The sequence below is a fragment of the Poecilia formosa genome, unplaced genomic scaffold, assembly GCF_000485575.1.
Source record: "Poecilia formosa unplaced genomic scaffold, Poecilia_formosa-5.1.2 Scaffold39, whole genome shotgun sequence".
NCBI lineage: Eukaryota > Metazoa > Chordata > Actinopteri > Cyprinodontiformes > Poeciliidae > Poecilia > Poecilia formosa.
This window is the reverse complement of record NW_006799978.1, coordinates 2,309,989-2,328,214: the sequence shown is the minus strand read 5'-3', so window position 1 is coordinate 2,328,214 and position 18,226 is coordinate 2,309,989. Positions and strand designations below refer to the sequence as shown.

Below are 18,226 nucleotides of genomic sequence, written 5' to 3'. Positions count from 1 at the left end.
TTTTGGCAAAACATTGATGACAAAGATTTGATGAAGCAGTAGAATAACAAAAATATAATGAAAACTACAAATAATTAACTGATCATAGATTAGTATATTGACATGGAAAACAAAAATACATTTTATATAAGGTTTGGCCATTTAGCAGCATTTACATGAAGTAGTGCAGGTTGCAATAGAAAAACATTTTTACATGTTTTGATGCAAATATTTTTGTTTAACCTCTAAAATAAATAATGGCAAACAAGAGACTCATTTTTATCAAGCTTATTTTTAGATGCTTACTTCGCCAGGCTCCTCACTATTTTACGGTTCCATCCGTTTTAGTTCAAATTGTTTGGTGGCTTTTATTTAAAGTCTGTCTTGAGACAAGCAACACTTTTTGTGTGAAGGGTCAACATGTGGAAACTAAAACTAAACCCTGTAATCATTTTAGATCAAAACTGAAACAGTTTCATAACCAAACTCAACTCTGCAGTCATGAAGAATTGCCGTAATTCTTCGCTTAATTCAATGGTATTGTGTTTGGCAATGATTTACTTTATTTTCTATTACTGAACCTAAATATCTCTCTGTCACACTGTTCTCTATGTTGCCATGTGTGCTGTATATTGACAGATTTGCTCCACAGGTCTAAGTTTATGGAAACAGACAATTATGTGAAACACCAACTCCTGGCATCTTTTTGAAGTATTTCTGTTCTAAATTGTGCAGGTAATTGGTCAAGAAGTACTTATATTTCAAATTCAGAAATGTGTGGTATATGATAATCCTAAATACATGTCTCCACATATATAAACAAATGAAATAAAGTAGAACCCAACAACAGTAGAAATCCCAGTCAGCACCTGTTCAGTACAAAATGCAAAGTTTTCAGGGTTTCTTTACCTGAGTGTGCGATGGTACGAGACCCTTTCTCCCATAAACTCCAATCAGTGCGCTCTTCTGCACAGAGATGTTGAATTTAAGGAAGTGTGGCTGCTCCATGCTGAGCTGAGAGCGCCAGAACACCCCTGGTGGGACGCTCTGAGCCACCCGCTTCCCGATGTCCACCTGTCCAGTATCGATGGAGCTGTTTTCAGGTTGAAGAATCCCAGGCTTCCCTATAGCAACATTAAGATAAGACATTTACATACAGACACATAAACCACTCACATCTTACAGTTTTCATAAATTATTTCTCTTTGGGTTTTTCTTTGCTGTTGCTTTCCAGTGTTTCTCAATTAAGATAATACATAACTGTGAGTTTCATATTTCATACAGATGGGCTGTGACCAAGCATGACAGGATTAAAAGCCCTGTTTCCAAGCCCTGTTAAGCAAAAATAAATAAAACGAATCATATATATTTGTCTTTTTATAACACACTAACAGGGCAGATCTCCCATTTTGTTTCTGGTCCTTGTGGTTCATGGAGTGAGGCTTCATATCAGATAAGGTGTAAATGGAATCTGTCAGAAGCACTTAGAGCTTCCTTGCCAGAGCAGGAGCTGCAAATCAAAACAATTTGCTGAATGATGTCCTCCAACCGTTACCCTATAGCGCCAAGATTCAGTGGGAGGTTATAGAGCATAGTTTGTACTTACAAGGAAAACTGAGGTGGTCAACGTTTTATCACCTGAACAAATTTTCCTATTAAAAAGTAAAATGCATGAAGCTATTGCCATAAAAAAGCTGTGGCTGGTGTAGGCATGCTTATAGAAGATACAGAGTGAGCCTGGCGTCGCCCCTCCTCTTCAGAGGCATTGTGGTGTGCCGACACATGTACTGTAGCTGTGACTATATCTGTTTGTGCCAGACCTCCTTTATTTGCATGCCTCAGTGTTGGGTGTGTAATGAGGCCATTGCCTGTCACTTCCGCTTCAGTCAAAGTGAGGCTTGGAAGCCAAGTTTACCTCTGGGGAGAATAATAGCTGGCTATTGATTGCCTTTAAACAGTCCAAAACCTGCCTCATGCTATCTTAATTAGCAGTACTTATGAGGATTTAAATCTAGCCCAGTTTAAACAATTGAGCTTTTGCCTGGCCTATTCAACTCAATTAATGCTTCCGTGGCCGTGCATTTTAAGCAGCCACACTGTGCTCGGAGATTCATTTGGTTGTTTTTTGCAGCAAAGGTGAGCTGAGATGGCCTGCTTGCTTGTTGATGAATACACAATAACCCAAGATTGTGATTAGGGACTACAGAGCTGTCTGAAGTGACTCAATTGGTGAAAGATCTCTACAAATTTCCCATGGTTCAGTTTGCAGAGAACAGTGGAGGTCATTTTTTTTTTTTGTTTCTGAAATGTGTTCACAGAAACCTGCTTACTATCGCAATCTGTCCTTTCTGTCCTTCTTAGTTGTCATTTAAATATTTGCTTGATTAAATGTGTTTACATTCTGGTGCTTTAAAAAGCCATCAATTCATTACAAGTTTTAGTTTATGCCTTTATATTCATTTTAGATGTAAATGTATCTGTTTTTTTTATTAGCACAGTTATTGTAATAAACACCATTTAAGTACATATGGGGATTTTGAGGTATATTTAGTTTTACACAGACTTATTTATTTTGTCTTCCTCTTTGTTAAAGATAAAAATCTGACATGAAATTTTGTAAGCTTGATGTTAAATTTCAAGCATGTGAAAAAGCATATTAAAAATCCTTCTTTCGACCATGACTGCATGAATGTTTACTTTCATTTCATGTTAAATGCGGTTGGAGCACATAAAAACTGTCCCTCTGTTTAAGATGTGAAAACATTTCTAGTCAGATGTTTGTATTCACTCATCGACTGTGAAATGTCTTAATACTTTTTCAGGTGTGTAAAAATGAATTTATTGTTGATTTTCTCTAATCTACTTGAAAAGCTTAAATATATTCATACACTGCTATATAATAATGCTTAAAAGACCTGCCTTTTAAATAATCTTCAATAAAATGTAGGCCATCCATTCAGAAAGCCTTATGTTTTCAGAATAGCCAGGTATAAACCATCTGATCCAGACCGTCCTCCTCAGATGAAAGAAAGTTAGTTAGGACGATCAGCTGGGGCTCATGTCTGCCATGAACTGGAAACTGCTGGAACACCTGTGGCCACAGTGAAGCAAATTTCACACGCTCCAATATTAACACCTTTATGCTTGACCGAAGTTTGCAGCTGCCCCTCCGGCACATGCCAAATGCTCTGTGAGAAAAACAATTATATTCAATGTAGAAAATTATTCATTTTTATGGCCGTAGTGACAATGTTTGGAGGAGTCAAGATGAGGCTTCAAAGCTTTAGAACAATGGACCAGCACGGTGGTGGCACCATCATGGTTTACGGCTGAATTGCTGCCACTGATGCTGCATTAGCCAAGGATAATGGAATAATGAAAATGGTGGATATCTCCAAATTCTGCAAATTTATGTCAAAACCTGACAGTTGATGTTTGGTCACACCTGGATGTTCTAATTCAAAAACACACCAGAACTGGTTCTGGAAGGAAATAATGTTAACATGATAACATTCTGAACTCAAGTGTAAAGAAAATAGATGGACTGTGCTTAAAAACAAAACCATAATTTAGATAAATTCTACTAGAATTAAAGAAAGAAAAAACCCAGCAGATTTATGCCACATCCTTGAGGATAGCTAAAAGCAGCTTCTTGCTCATAGAAATATTAGTGAGGGTTTTTTTTTTATGTAAATTATTTTGGAACATGAACTTATTACAACTTTCACAATAAATTTAAATAAATTAGTTGCATGTGCAATATAAACTGTTCTCAAACTCTCCTTGATTGAATCAGGATGTTAACATTTAATTTTTAACACATCTTCAACTGAAACTGAATTTAAATTCAGTTTAATGAGTTCATTAAATTTCTAACCTCCATTGTTGAATAAGTGAGCGTTACACACACACACACACGCACACACACACACACACACACACACACACACGCACGCACGCACGCACGCACACGCACATCTGTTCTGTTACATTTATGTGTCAAAATCTGAATAAGTTCGGTTCACCATTTTACCTAATATAACAAGAGGATTATGAGATATGATTTTATTAACTGCAGTTATCTTTGTTGCATTTTTGCTTCTGACAGGATTATGTCAGGATTATGACATCTTTGCCTAAATGGGTTTTCAAAGCTGGAATACATTGAAGTTCTGGTATTTTGTGCAAATAATTTATTTTTAAAATGCAATTCAATCTATACAAAAGAAAAGAACATTTTGAAATTAGAGTGAAAGAAAAATAAAGATGTCTGAGTGTTTTGTAATTATATTATGTTTCTAAGTCAAAGCCTGGAAAATAATACTGTTTTCAGAAATCTTTCCATTTCAGGTGTAGTAAATAACCAGCATCAGATTTTAAAATATTAACATTTTCACTTTTTATTAGTAAGACCTTGGAAGATAAATAAGTAGTTATGTTCATATTAATGGGAAATCACAACAAAGTAAGAATTATTATTTTTATTTTTTTAAGTGAAGAACTTAGAGATGATGCAGAGTCCATCGTGTTGCACCAGCATGTTTCTACTAGCTCAACCAATCCAAAAAGTAGCTTTAACTCCACCTATTATGACAACAGGTCTGTTCCAGGTTCTGATCCAGATCTACTGCTGCAAGTCCACAATTATTATCAATTAGAGAAAAAAATGAGTAGATCCAAGGAGACTCTGGAAAAACCATATAACACTGATGTTTGTAGACATCTAATTTAGTTTTCATGCTCATACTGTGCAGTGCTGCAAGAAAATGAAAGCAAACTGCACACAAGTGACCACAAGCTGGTATCAAATGGCCCGCGTGTTGCTGTGCTCTGCCAACTAGCAGAGGTCACAACAGATGACAGCAAATCCATCCTGCCAAAAATTTCAAAAGAAATGCAGCTAAAGTGGGATAAAGGCGTCAATAAATGTTATTAAATGAGCAGCAAATCACAACTATGTTTTACTCTTTTTTTCTCTGTAACCACAAACTATCACTGTAGCTTTAAAAACAAAAAATGTATTTAGAAATTTTAGTTTTGTTTCGTCAGTCTGTATAACCATCTGAAGCTATAATCAAGGTGTCCAAAAGGCTGAAAACATTTTTAGATTCTTTATCTGATCAAACACTTAAACTCTATCTGTTGTGTAAATTTCCTAATGAATAAATTTGAAGGAATAGAATGTCTTAAACGTTTTTGCAAATGATCCACAGCTTTGAAAAGCACCAAAAGTAGTGGGCATGTAGAAGCAGGTCAGAAACAGATTTCCTGCTGCAGCTGCTTGTTTCTGCTGACTTAACAGCAGATTGGAAGCAGGAGAGGCTGATTCTGTACGGGAGGCAATTACTGCTGCTATAGTGCAAAAAGCCAAACATCAGTCGCTGTCATTCCCAACACTGATGTCCTTGTGTTGGCACCATTAGGAGGCGCATTTCAAAGTTTATGCATAAGATACAAATGGAAGTTTATTTTTTTGAAGACAGATTATGTTCAAATATTTTAAGCAGCACATCTGTAGGTTTGTTTATAACTTTTAGGTACATAATAATATAAATAATGCTTTTGTTTTTTGTTACTAATCATATATTTGTCATTTGTGTTAGAAACTACAACAATCTACAGCTGCACTGTTAACATTATGCAGCAATGTGTCATTTCCACTGCTTCGCAAAAGTATCTACACCCCATAATTTCAAGCTACAAACAAAAATGTTCGTGCATTTTTAAGGTCTAAATCATCACAAAATGAATCATATTTGTAAAATGGAAGAAAAATAATACTTTTTTTTTGTTTTCAAAAATGGAAAAGAGGAAGAATCAACAGAAATCTACCAAGACATGGAAGTTGAAGTAAACTGACAGGAGACGAAGCCAAGAGGCCCATTGTACTCTGGAGGCACAGAGAAGCTGGTTGGATCTGATGGAAATACGGCTGCAGCTAAAGACAAATACGCTGCAATCCTAAAGAAAATATCAGTAGGTGGCTGAAAGTGACCTGAGACTTGGGCAGAAGTTCACTTTCCAGCAGTACAGCAACCCGTTCGCACACAGCAAGAGACATACTTGAATGATTTATGATTAAAGCATATTTGTATGCTATAATGGCCCAGTCAAAGTCAAAGTCCAGACTGAACTCCAACTAAGAATATGTGACAAAGCTTAAAAATTTATGTTTGCAGCTCAAGCTCAGTCATAGTGGAGGAAAAGTGTCTGCAGAGACGTGTGTGAAGCTGCTAGCTAGACACGTCAAAAAGCTTGCAACTGTAGCTACAGTAAAAATCTGTTTTACAAAGTATTGGCTACAGAGACTATAACACATATGCATGTCACACTTCACAGTTATCCATTACTTATTACAGTTTGAGGTTACAAAGTGAAACAAAATGTATGACTTATTTTGCAGGGCACTATTTATCTGACGGTGGAGTTTTTAAGCTACAAAATGAATATCTTTTTATTTTAAAAAATTAGAATAAAGGTCCTTTTTTTTTTGTTAAGACATAACATTTTAACTTAACATTGAAGTTGGTAAAAATGATAAATTGTTAAAAGTTTCTCTGTTATGCTCTGTAATTGCACGTTCTAGCTGGGCCTTTGCAATGCACCAGCCCAAAAGCAGGCTTTCAAAAAGCTGGAAGCGGTTCAGCTCAGTTCAGAGTAGTAAATATTTAAAGTGTGTTTGGTTCTGATTCAGGTTTTTAACTGCTGAAAATATCCACACAGTTGTTTCTCAAACATGCTTGAGTGTGGAGGGTGAACACCTTCTGCACCTTCCACCAGTGTTCAAACTGTCTGCACATTTAAAAGCCAGGAGAATTCAATGTGAAAGAGCTTAAAAGTATCCAGCAAAACAGGAACAAATTGATTCTGTTAGCAAGGTTGAAGTAAGGAGACAAGTTTTTGCAAAGTACGAGCACAGTGACAACTAAAGCCTGAACTACTCTCAGATTTAATCATCGTTTGTTCTGCAACTATCAGCTTGTCTCTTAATTATGTTTTCAAGAAAGTACAGAGATTAAAAAAAAAAAAAAAAAAACAAAACAAAACTGGCTTGGTAAAAAATGCACAACAGCATTTATTAATTTTCACATAAGAGTTTTAACTAATTCTAACAGATGTCGTACAGCGACAGCAAATACAATTTTGTGTTTCTCGGTTATTAAGTAGCAGGTTTTATCCCACACAATTTTGGACAATTTGGAGACTACAGAGCAGCTGATACCCACAAATACACTACAGTCGTCTTTCTTAGATCTGAAATACTTTGTTGAGAAAGAGGAGTGAGCTGGATGGAAAGGATCTTCCCAACAGAATCAATATATTCATGAAGTTTAAATGTGGTGTCAGAATTACTTTCAAATAATTTTTAAAAGTTGCCAAAAAGAATAAAACACTAACACAGACGTCAAGGTGTAAAAATGTTAAATTTATCGATTTATAATTTAATAACAATCAACCCAACAGCATGTTGATAGAAAATATTTTTTTAGCAAACATAAATTTGAAGATTTTATATGCTTGGAATAACTTTAACTAAGCAGTTGGACTGAGAAGACACCCTTGAGGGACGCCACATGAAAGGGGAATTGAGGATGATGAAAAACAACTCAGCTTCCCTGTTAAGTACAAAATAAATAATTCAAGAGGAATTCCTTTAATGAAAGCACAATGCTTTAGTTGAAAGAATAGGATGCCATAATCCAAAGTGCTCATAAAGATCTAAAAAGAGTGCTATGAATCTTTTATTAATGATCACAATCATTAAAACCTTTCAGAAATATTAATATGCCGAGCTTTGGAAGCAGGATGGAACATGTTAGTGGCACCATGTTAGTTTGTCCTGCTTCCTGTTTAAAATGAGCCAAAAGAGTTTCAGTCATGAGATGGGTTTCGAAGATAAAAGAACAATGTCAAGACATCATCTAAGACCCATTTTACAGGGACATGAGGTCGTAATGTCCACTAGGACCAATAAAAGGAGCCCAGGCAATTTCTAATCACTTCAGCTAACACAGAAAAAAGAAAAATGCTTCAAGTGATGGAAAATGTCAGAGAAAATGAGGGAAGAAGGGGGTCAAAGATAGGGGAGTCTTTGAAAGCTGACACTAACAATCTTTGGCACAAAATCCTTCATAGTTTTCATTTACGTCTCCATCCAAGTGTGTCTGACAACAAGTCAACGTTTGCTTTCACTTGACACCACTGGGAGTTTAGAATGACATAAAAGAAGAAACCCTGCAATAAAAACAATTTAGCACATTTAAAAAGCAAAGTCACAAATATTTCTGTATTAAATTTGGCATGAGGAAAAAAAATAGTTTGAAACAGCAGGATTAATTGTACAGGAGATGTCAATGTCTTTTTTTCTCACCATCAGCAGCCAGAGCTGTTACTACGCTTGACTGGGTGGGCCCTGCCTTCCCAACTCCCCCGTTTTCAAAAGCTGGCTGGTTTTCCAACTCCTGAAGCTGCCAGTTGAGACCAAAAAGGTGCATTGCTGCGAAAAACACAGACATAAAAGATAAACAAATCACTGTGTGGGCTTGCAGGAAACAATAAGCAAAACGCAAATAGTTTCAAACCACCAATCAAGCCACTTATGGACAAAAGACCTGTGGGAGTGCACAGTGCAGGCGGAAAAAAGCAGCTGTTTAACGCCAAACATTCGCCTCTACATTCTGTTGTCTGTGGCCAGTCGGCCAATGGGTGGCTTTTGTGTAAACCTTACAGCGACACAGGCCAGACAAAGTCATTTCAATCGATATTGTGGCATGTTTCCTCAGGGAGTGCTGTTCATTAAGGTTCCAAAGTGTCAGCTACTGCATCAAAGAGAGCAGCAGCCGGAGTTTCTGTTTTGACACAAAGCTTCCACTTCAGACAAACACAAGATCCACTGGAAAAGTCTTAAACTCCCGGAGTCTAATATGTAAGAGTTGCTGCTAGTTGTGTGTGAAAGATTGAGACAGACTGGGGGGCTTGGGTGTGTGGGGGGGGGGCATGAAGTGAAAGACTTTTAAGAAAGTGGAAGGCAGAGTATTGAGAGAGATGCTCACAGCAGGAGATGGAAGCGAGAAGGTTAGACTCTGCAACACTCTTCTCGTTGTCTTACATAACTAAAACGTGTCTGGCTTTCATTCAGACATCCTGCTTTATTGTCACAGAATTGGATGCAATCAAACTGTGCTCTTGTTGTTTTGGAAAAGTGAGGCGTTTCTGCGAGCGCAGCGAGAGGGCTTATCTCCTTCAAAGTCACCAGCCAAGGGAACATGCTGAGGAAGCATCTTGATTTCCGACCATTTGATCTGCGGGAGGAACTTTTCTCCAACACCCGTCGCACGCTGGGAAGATGGATATCGACTGCAGCAAATAACATGAGAGGTGGATGCGGGGCCAGAGAGAATATCAAATGTGAAGGAGACCAAAAGAGAGATGGAAAACTGGTATGAACAGCGTGTCAATAGATACTTTGTCAAGAAACGGGGTGCGGGTGTGCTTTGTAAAAAGCCTCCTGATGGAAATACACGGCATCAGTGGAATGGGGAAGCACAGAAGACGTGTCCTTGGCAGATCAAGTGAACAGGTGTGGCGTAGCCTTGAATTTCAGTCAGATTTAACATCAGAGTGATGATATTTAGCCATCTAGCATATTCAGTCCAAACCATACTCGGCCCCACAATCTATTTCTGTAGCCAATAAAGTGAACCAGACAGAGGAAACGATTTCTGATTGTTTCATCAATACTTTTAACAAGAACAATGCTTCTGAGACAGGAGTGCCTAATATGAAAGAAATCTGAACACGTCGACTAAAGTGGGAGAAGGTTTAAACTGTGTTCACATCTCAATGTTTTTCTGACTTTGAGTGTTTCATCTTTATCTCAGTCAGTGAACTGAAACTTGCAAAATAATGCAGGAAACATTCAGAACATGCACTGAAAACGTGGGAAGAACTGCAGTCAGCCTTGTGAATAAAAGAGGCGATATGAAGCATTGATACATTTTGGTAATTCCTAAATCCAAAGCCCTTTGATAAAGTTAGACACAGCTAATTCGGTTACAACAGCAGATTTTCTGCCACGACTTGTTTCTTGCTCTTCTCATCCTACATGAATATATCGACACAAAATCAACACTGGAGTTTTTAATTCTGATTAGTAAAGGTTCGTCAGCTGGCATTTAGAAGATTTCTTGTGACTTTCCTTCAATGAAATTGTTCCACAAATTCCCAATTTATTGGGTTGTCCTTTTTGACAGAGTCGGGTTAAATACAACCAAAACAACACTTGGGGAAGAAATGGCTCATGATCTTTTGTTAAAGATAAATCCTACAATCGCTAAAATCTGATGTCATTCCATTTTTGTTTACATTTTGTGAAGAAGGAAGTTGCGCTCAGTGTCCTTTTCAGAGGTTTTTGTGTTGTTTCCTTCAGTGGTTCTTGGTGCAGCGCCCCCACAGGTGAGGAGGGGAAATGGTTTTTCAAAGGTTTTGGTTCGTTTGACAGTGCAGTGTGGAAGCGAAACCAGAGGAAAATGAAACAATGTTGCAATTTTGTTCCTTAATCGATCTGTGTCTACTGGACTATCTGGCGTAAAAACATCCTTAGATTAAAAGGGGCTTGAGTCAAATGCATGTTTTAAATTTTATTTGTGAAAAATGTTGAAATCTATGGGTCATTTTTCATCATTCTGTGTTGGTTTGCCATGTAGAATCATCTGAAGGACGTTGGCTGCAGTGGATTTTATTTAGGAGTATCAGATCAAAAGGGGCTGAGCAGTTAGCAACACCACATTTAATTATTTGTATAAAAACTCACTCACTTTGATTATGCACTAATTTCTGATAGTCTATCAAACAAAATCCCAGTAATATTAACTGATGTCTGAGATTGTAGCCCAACAAAATGTGAAAATACTTCAGAGCAGAGTAAGAAAACTATGAATGATAACGCTCCCCAACATTTCATGTCTTCATTTCAATAAACACTCATTCATAAATATAAATGTTGGAATTGTTGTCTTGGTTCAATTCTTTTGCAAACAGCCAACATTGGAATTTAAATGAAATACACTAACACAGGCAAAAAGTGAAATCCCTCTGAAAGAAGTAAAATGTAGTTGAACTCCAATATCTTCAAGCTTGAATTGTACAGTAATTATTTCCTATATTTTGCCATCTTACTGAGATCTCCTGAAGAATTCCTCTCCTGAAAATCTTTTGTTGCATTTAATCCGTCAGCTCTCAAAAACCTGCCCAGATGGGACGTGCAGCTCCAGATAAATGCCACCCACTGGACAGAGCATCCTGTTCTTGGATCAACATGTTCATGGCTCTCACTCAGGTAGAACGGCCTCTTAATCAGATCTGAAAGCATCGGCTGTGGAGATGGAGTGTAAGGCAGAACCTCAGTGGAAAAAGAAAAGAACGCACCAAACTGAAAAAAAAGACTGACAGGGCCAAATAAAAGTAGGTTAGTACATTACTTGAAGAAGAAAAGATAGCAGGTTCCTTTCTTTGAAAATGTCTTGAAGTGAAACAAGAAATGCATTTAAGAGGCAAAGACAAAATCAGCTTTATCAAGGGAAATGCTGCAGGACAATTACTGCACTCACACAAGGAGCTACAGCCTTACAGGAGAAGCATTTCCACTATTTATTTTCACATTTAATGCTCAGCTTTAACCTTTAAGTTGATAAAAACTTCTTTCTTTCGGCTATAACACCTGTACCAAACTGCTGTCCCTGAGGTGGCGAGGCGGCCATGTTTAAAATGAACACGACAACATTTAACCTAAAGAAATGTAAGAATGAACAAATGAGGCTGGATACAAGTTTCTCTGTCTGAAAGGACATTTCCTGCGCTGCGTTTTTACTCTGGACCCCAAATCAATTTAACATAATAAGGGAAGAGGTTCTGTTCTCTGCACATCTGTCTCATTGTGTCAAAAACCCTCCATGAGAAAGGAAATTGTGTATCAGAGGCGACAGAACCGCAGAGAGCTGCTCTCAGCGCACTCCGGCTTGGATCTCCACTTACCTCATCAACAAATTGCTTTGAGGTGAATAGCCCTCAATTTATAAATTTACATAAGTTATTTCTACACAGCGTAGACCAGCTCAATTAATATTTATAGGCCAGGAGCGATTCTCTTCCAGAGCAAGAAGGCTGAAAAAGCAGGCTTCTAATCGCTGATGTCAAAATGTGCCCTGGTGGAACATCAATGTCGGCGATGACGGAGGGCTCGAATTTGTAAGTTCACTCCATGCTTGTTTGAGCTCTGACATCCACCACGCCTTTCCTGTGCTGAGGCAACAAATACTGTTTTCACCATAAAAACTAACTCAGACTTTGTGATAAAATCTGATTTTCAGATCAAAGGTCAAAGGTCCAGAACAACAAATCCAATTTGTTAATTCTGTTTACAATGTACAAGCAGCACTTTATGCCTACAACTGTTTATGAGTGACCCTAAGCTGCTCTAATTAATAAATATGAAGCATAATGAGTGCTCAATGTTTTTCCAAATTAATTACTTTTCATGCCTCAACAAATAAAATGGCTTTCTTTACTCAGAGCAACAAAGAACGTAAACACAGTATCTCAACGTGAGCACACCCCTCACATTTCTGTAAATGTTTTATTTTGTCTTTCCATGTAACAACACAGTAAATGTCTGACACTTTGGTGTAAAATACACCCAGAACTATGGCTTTTAAAACCGTTCGCTTACATTGATTAACAGTCACCTAAACACAGATGTTAACAGATGTAAACTTTAGCAATTAACAGAAATTGAATTTTCATGACAATTACAGAATATTTAGATAAATGTTTCTTATTATGTTGGAAACTGTTGCTTTTGTATATAAAAACAGCATCCCTTAAGGAACATGTATTCCTCCTATTTTTGCAAACGTTTTATGTTTATTTCCTTTTCAAAATAAGGACAAATTTGTTAACTTCCAAAACTATACATTTATCTTTTTTCCAAAGGTCATAAAACATGTGTGGCTCTAAATGAGCCTTTCTGCTGAGTGGAGGGTGAAAGTAAAGGTTGCAGACCCCAGACCAGCTAGTGAGAAATTGTCGCTCCAAAGAATATATGAATTTAGGTTAGGTATTTAAGAAATTCATCAAAGGAAAAAAATTGAATTTTTCATGGAAAACTGACTGATAATAAGACAGCACTGATTCCTTTTTTTTGCATAATTTTTGAATTTCCCCTTTTTTGAATTGACTTTATTCTGGAGCTGCAGAGTTTTATGCAGTAAGGAGGTCCTGGGGTCGTTCTGCATGCAGTTTGCATGTTCTCCCCATTCAGGTGCAGATTCTGGTTACTTCAGCTTCTTCCCACAGTCTAAACACATGACTGTTGGGTTTACTGACGTCTTTAAAACTGACTTTAGGTGTTCATTCCTGTGAGTCTCTGTGTCGTCCTGGGATGGACTGGATACCTGTCCACACTGGACCTTAGTTCCTGAAGACTTTTGTAGCCAAGTATTTGTGAAAGTATATATATTACTGTAACATAGACCTATGTTATTCAGTTCAAGCCCCTGCAGAGTGTGCCATAGAAACAGACTGGATCTGTGTCTTGGCTCCAGATCAGAGTCATATTCAGATTCTCTGGTACAGAGTAATAACCTCTAATACATGGAACTTTCATGCATTTATATGAGAGAAAAGAGGCATATCTGCAGTCAGAGTGACAGCAACAACTTGGAGCTCAACAGCTCTGGATTATGGAGCTAAATATTATTTCTACTAGAAGCTAGCTGCTACAAATGCCTTCAGGGGATTCTTAGAAACAAGCCGAGCAGCTCGTAGCTGAGAAGTTGCTGCTCTCAGGACAGTTTCTCCAGCATTCCCAGTTGGAAAAAAAAATCCCTTCTACAAACCTAACCAAGGGTTTAATTTAGGATTCTGTGGCAAATGAAGCAAAGATCAGATTCTCTTTGTTTCTGTTCAAGAAGAATTAGAAGCTGTAATGATTTTATCTCACAGGTGGAGGTTCCTGCACCATCCTGTTTAAGGAAGTTTATCCATGTCAACACAGCATAACAAGCCATAACTTCTGTTACATTACTTGGAAATGAGTATCTTTAACATTTGTAAGGCAAAAGACGAGCACTCAAATGAGTGAGGTAGAGGAGGAGGTCATCTTTCTCTCGTTTTCACACAATCTGCCCGTGTTGTTTCTGCACTCAGAGCAGCGGAGCTGAAATCGGTTCTGATTGGCCCGTCTTTTATCCGAACAATTGTTGAAATTCTTCCAGTTCAGCCAGGCTGCAGTAATGGAAAAACTCACCTCAGCAGGTTTGCCTCATTTGAATTGCAGGAGCTGTTGCGCTCGATTAGCCAGTCTCCAAATTTTTAATGCAGCTCTTCTTATGAAGATTTTTTTTTACATAAATAAAAACAAAAAGCAAATAAGTTAGTGTGTTGCCGTTAACTTCAAACATGGGCCATTTTGGCAAATAACAAATGCAGCTGTGTATTTATTTGTCTTGGAGCTTATCTTTTTAATAATGAGGCGGCGTGAGCCGACGGTGGGGAGTATTAAAATATGAGTGCACATTGTCACTATTTCAGTCATGGCGCCAGGTGGTGAATGCAAGATATGAGAAGTTGTGCAAACATTCTCAGACACCTTGAGGCAAGAGAAACAAGGATGAATCTGTTAAAAACACTCAAACATAAACATGAAATTCCAAAAAATAAATGAGCCCAGTTCAGGAACACTCGAGTCCAAAACTGTTTCTAAGCTATGGGAGAGAGAAAAGCGAGGCTTTGACTCCCTGCTTACAACTTGAACCTTCATAAAATAGGTAAAAGTCTATATTCCATGTTATCTGTATTATACATTTACAATAAGTCTGTTAAAAAGAGTTGAAGCTTTTCAGACATAATAATGATCATATTAACTACACACCAGGTTTCCACCACATTTAATCTAATGGAAAATGAATCTCCTAGAAACAATGCAATCAGTAGGAAGATAAAAACATTATTGTATTTATTTAGTTTAATATTCACCTTAAGTCCTTAAAGCTTTCTCCAAAATAACTCCAGTGAATAGGAATGGAGACCTGCCAAGGATTGCCCTGCTGATATTAGCATCTGATGTGTTGCTCCTGATTCTGCTGCAAGAACATTTCACTTTCTAAAGTCAGATGCAAAGTGTGCTTTGTTCTGTTTTCAACCTTAAGTAGTTGTGAATTCATTTCAAAAATTGCATTTCATGAATAGTTGATGAATAGCTCTTTCTCAGAACCAGAACCATAGTTTTTTAGAAATCTGTGGACTCTAGGAATCAGAACAACTAAATTATTACGTTGTGTGTAACTATTAATTCATGTGGGCTTAGTAGTATGATTTTAATTTTTCTGTCAGTTCATATTGTTAGTTTCCTCTATCTCCACCTTTGATATAAAAGTAATTAAGAGCTCTGCAACCTAAAATCTTTTCAAAGAAAGAAAATCTTTGTTTCAGACACAGTGGATCCCCTCAGGCTCAACATTTAGAGTTTTATCTTTTATCTTTATTTTAAAAAATAATCCACTTATCAAATGGTCATGTTCTTATTGCTGGTAATTAGACAAAAATTTGAATGTAATTATCATTAAAAAATCTGCTGTGTTACATTTTAAAGATGTTTCTTGCAGGTTGGCTCAAAATATTTGCAGATGGCAGGTGACTAGAATCACTGTGTGAATTATGACCTTTATAGTTTTGATTCTGTATTCCATATAAAATGCAAATGATCCGACAACGGGATTGGATCAGCACTGGTTGTTATGGATATCAGCTGAGACCACTGATCCAGAGGTTCTGTGCTTTTGGAAATCAGATATTGGTAGATTTTCACCTGTTACAGAAGCTGTATGCCAGTGATCAGTCTGCTACTCAGAATCACCTTTTGCAGAGATATTTTAGAGTTAAAAATGAAAAAAACACAACATCTACTGTAATTTCTGTGAATTTGCAAACATCTAGACGGGTGGAAGCTGTCTCAGGTTTTTACTACAATTAATAATTAAATAAGTGAGGAGAAAACTCTGGAGCTCTAAGGAGGAGCTTCAGCAGCAACATGAAAGCTAACCTGAATCCAACATGTTGCTTCGTTTTATTTTTGATCTTTTAACCTCAGTGTGTCATGGAGCATGAAGAATCTGGGAATATTGGGATCCATGCCTTTGACACAAACCATGAATATCTACATTACAGAAACACCAGCAGCACTAGTAACAGCATCTAAAACAACTTTAAATGTATTTTTTTTTACTTCATTAATGACTGTAACAGAAGAACTTATTAAGGAAGGTTTTGTAACAGGATCCAGAAACTTTTCAAACTATTTTAGCAAAATTTACAGAAGAATAAATCTAAAGAGTTGAAGCGTTTTTAAAACAACAGTTATTGCTCTGAGGATAATTAACAAGAGGGTAATCTTGTTAATAATAAAAATGAGTGGATGGATAGTAATATTGATTTTTCATATGAAACATTATTAAATGCTTACAGTTATTTAAATCATATATGTGAACTTATTTCCAGCATCTTTATTGTAAGACTTAATAAATGAAATACATTTATTGCTCTGGTCTCACATTATGAGGATTCAGGTATTTAAATTAATAAGTATAATTCACACCCTGCAAACAAACCCCAATAGCTCTGCAGAGATTTATGAGATTGTTAAGAATAAAAATGTTGTGAATGGATAAATATAGGATAAATATAGAAGAGCAGTTTGAAACAATAGCTGGAAAAGTTAGATTTTCCCTCAGTAAGCTGAGCACATTAGTCATTGTATCACAGTGTGAACCACACAAAGTAACAAACCAGTTAAGTCAATGAAGGGATTATGAATATCGATACTGATGTAGCACATTTATGACCTCTCCTCCAAGGGAGCACTTCCCCTCTCTGTTCAGCAATAAAACACTGGTTATATAGGATCTCTCCAACATCGCTATATTTCTCTTTATACAACGGTGTCACATTTCCTCTGCCTCCAAGCTGGGTGAATACTTATATATCCGCTCAGGCAGAAAGCCACAGTGGAAGGATTAAGGGCTTGGATGACAAGGGAGGGCATGAGGGAAGATGAATCTGTAACAGGTTTATTGCTGTGGTCAAGATTCCAAAGGTTACCAAGGAGTCAGCTTTGACATATGCTATAAAAACAGCAAAAGAAGAAAAACGCTTTCTTGTAAGAAATAATGCCCCAAGGAGGGAGAGTGAAGGGAGAGTATCTTATCCTCCTGACCGAGATAAAAGCGTTTCCTGTTTCACCACATAGGACAGTTTTAGTTCTTGTAGAACAAAGGCTTTGTGGATCAGTCTCTTCTTTACATTCCATGTTCTGGAAACTGCTTCTCTTTTTATACAAATTTGGTTCAAAAACTTCACTAAAACAATCCTGTTTGAACTTCAGAGATGGCGTTTTAATGTAAACTCAGGTGGACATAAACGGGGCATTGTTCTGTGAAGCTTTTGATCACAAACACTGGGATGATGCACGGCTTCCTGTCAAATAGAAAAGCAACAACAATTTCTTTTTTTTTTTATTGGAGGATGTACTGATGCATTGTCTGCATATCTGACTGAAGGCTTGGTCAGATAAACTCCTCTGAATCCTATCTCGACATCTGCAATTGCTGCAGAACAGCAAGGAGGAGGAATGCCATCTCCATTCACTCCCAGCGGCATGTCAATCATTTGTTCCATTTGACCGGAAGACAATTGTTCAATGCCAAAGCAGATAATATTCCCCACCTAAATCTGAAATTCAGTGCCTCTGGCACAAAAAGATATACTGGTTGCATAAACTCATGTGACAGGTAGAACTGCACCTCGTCACTGGGTCCTCAAAAACTCTCAGCTGCAGCTGAATGTGTGTGGCTTTTTGTTGATTCTTCCAAATAAACAGATTTGAAACAGTCGACTGGGTTCTGATGGTGAAAAATTGCAGTTAGTAGGAGTCTGTTCATGAATTGATACGAAAACTGTACCAACAATGCCCTGCAAGGCAATTTATACCTCGTTTTGTTATGTTGCAACCACAAACTTCAATCCATCATCTGTAAATAGAATCAGCTCAACGGCGAACTAAAGAGGGGCATTACGACAGAGTACCAGGGCCATTGTAGATCATTTCTGCCAAAAAGCTCAGCAATTGTAAGCCTGATATTCTCAAAGTCATAAATTTGCTTTAAAAAAAAACATATATTATTCTATAATAGTA

General features: G+C 37.2%; 1 protein-coding gene across 7 annotated transcripts in view; it reads right to left on the bottom strand.

The window, feature by feature from the left end:
* Window positions 1-18,226, bottom strand: part of si:dkey-237h12.3 (teneurin-3) — a 199,105-nt gene that overhangs the window by 80,293 nt on the left and 100,586 nt on the right. For 6 of the 7 annotated variants that reach the window (XM_016670914.1, XM_016670908.1, XM_016670909.1 and 3 more), the window contains 2 exons: window positions 8,351-8,476; window positions 889-1,103 (listed from right to left, as the gene is read on the bottom strand). In XM_016670914.1, coding sequence (XP_016526400.1) covers window positions 889-1,103; window positions 8,351-8,476 — 341 coding nt within the window. The remainder of the gene's footprint in view (window positions 1-888; window positions 1,104-8,350; window positions 8,477-18,226) is intronic. The other variant, XM_016670913.1, reaches the window with a different exon arrangement.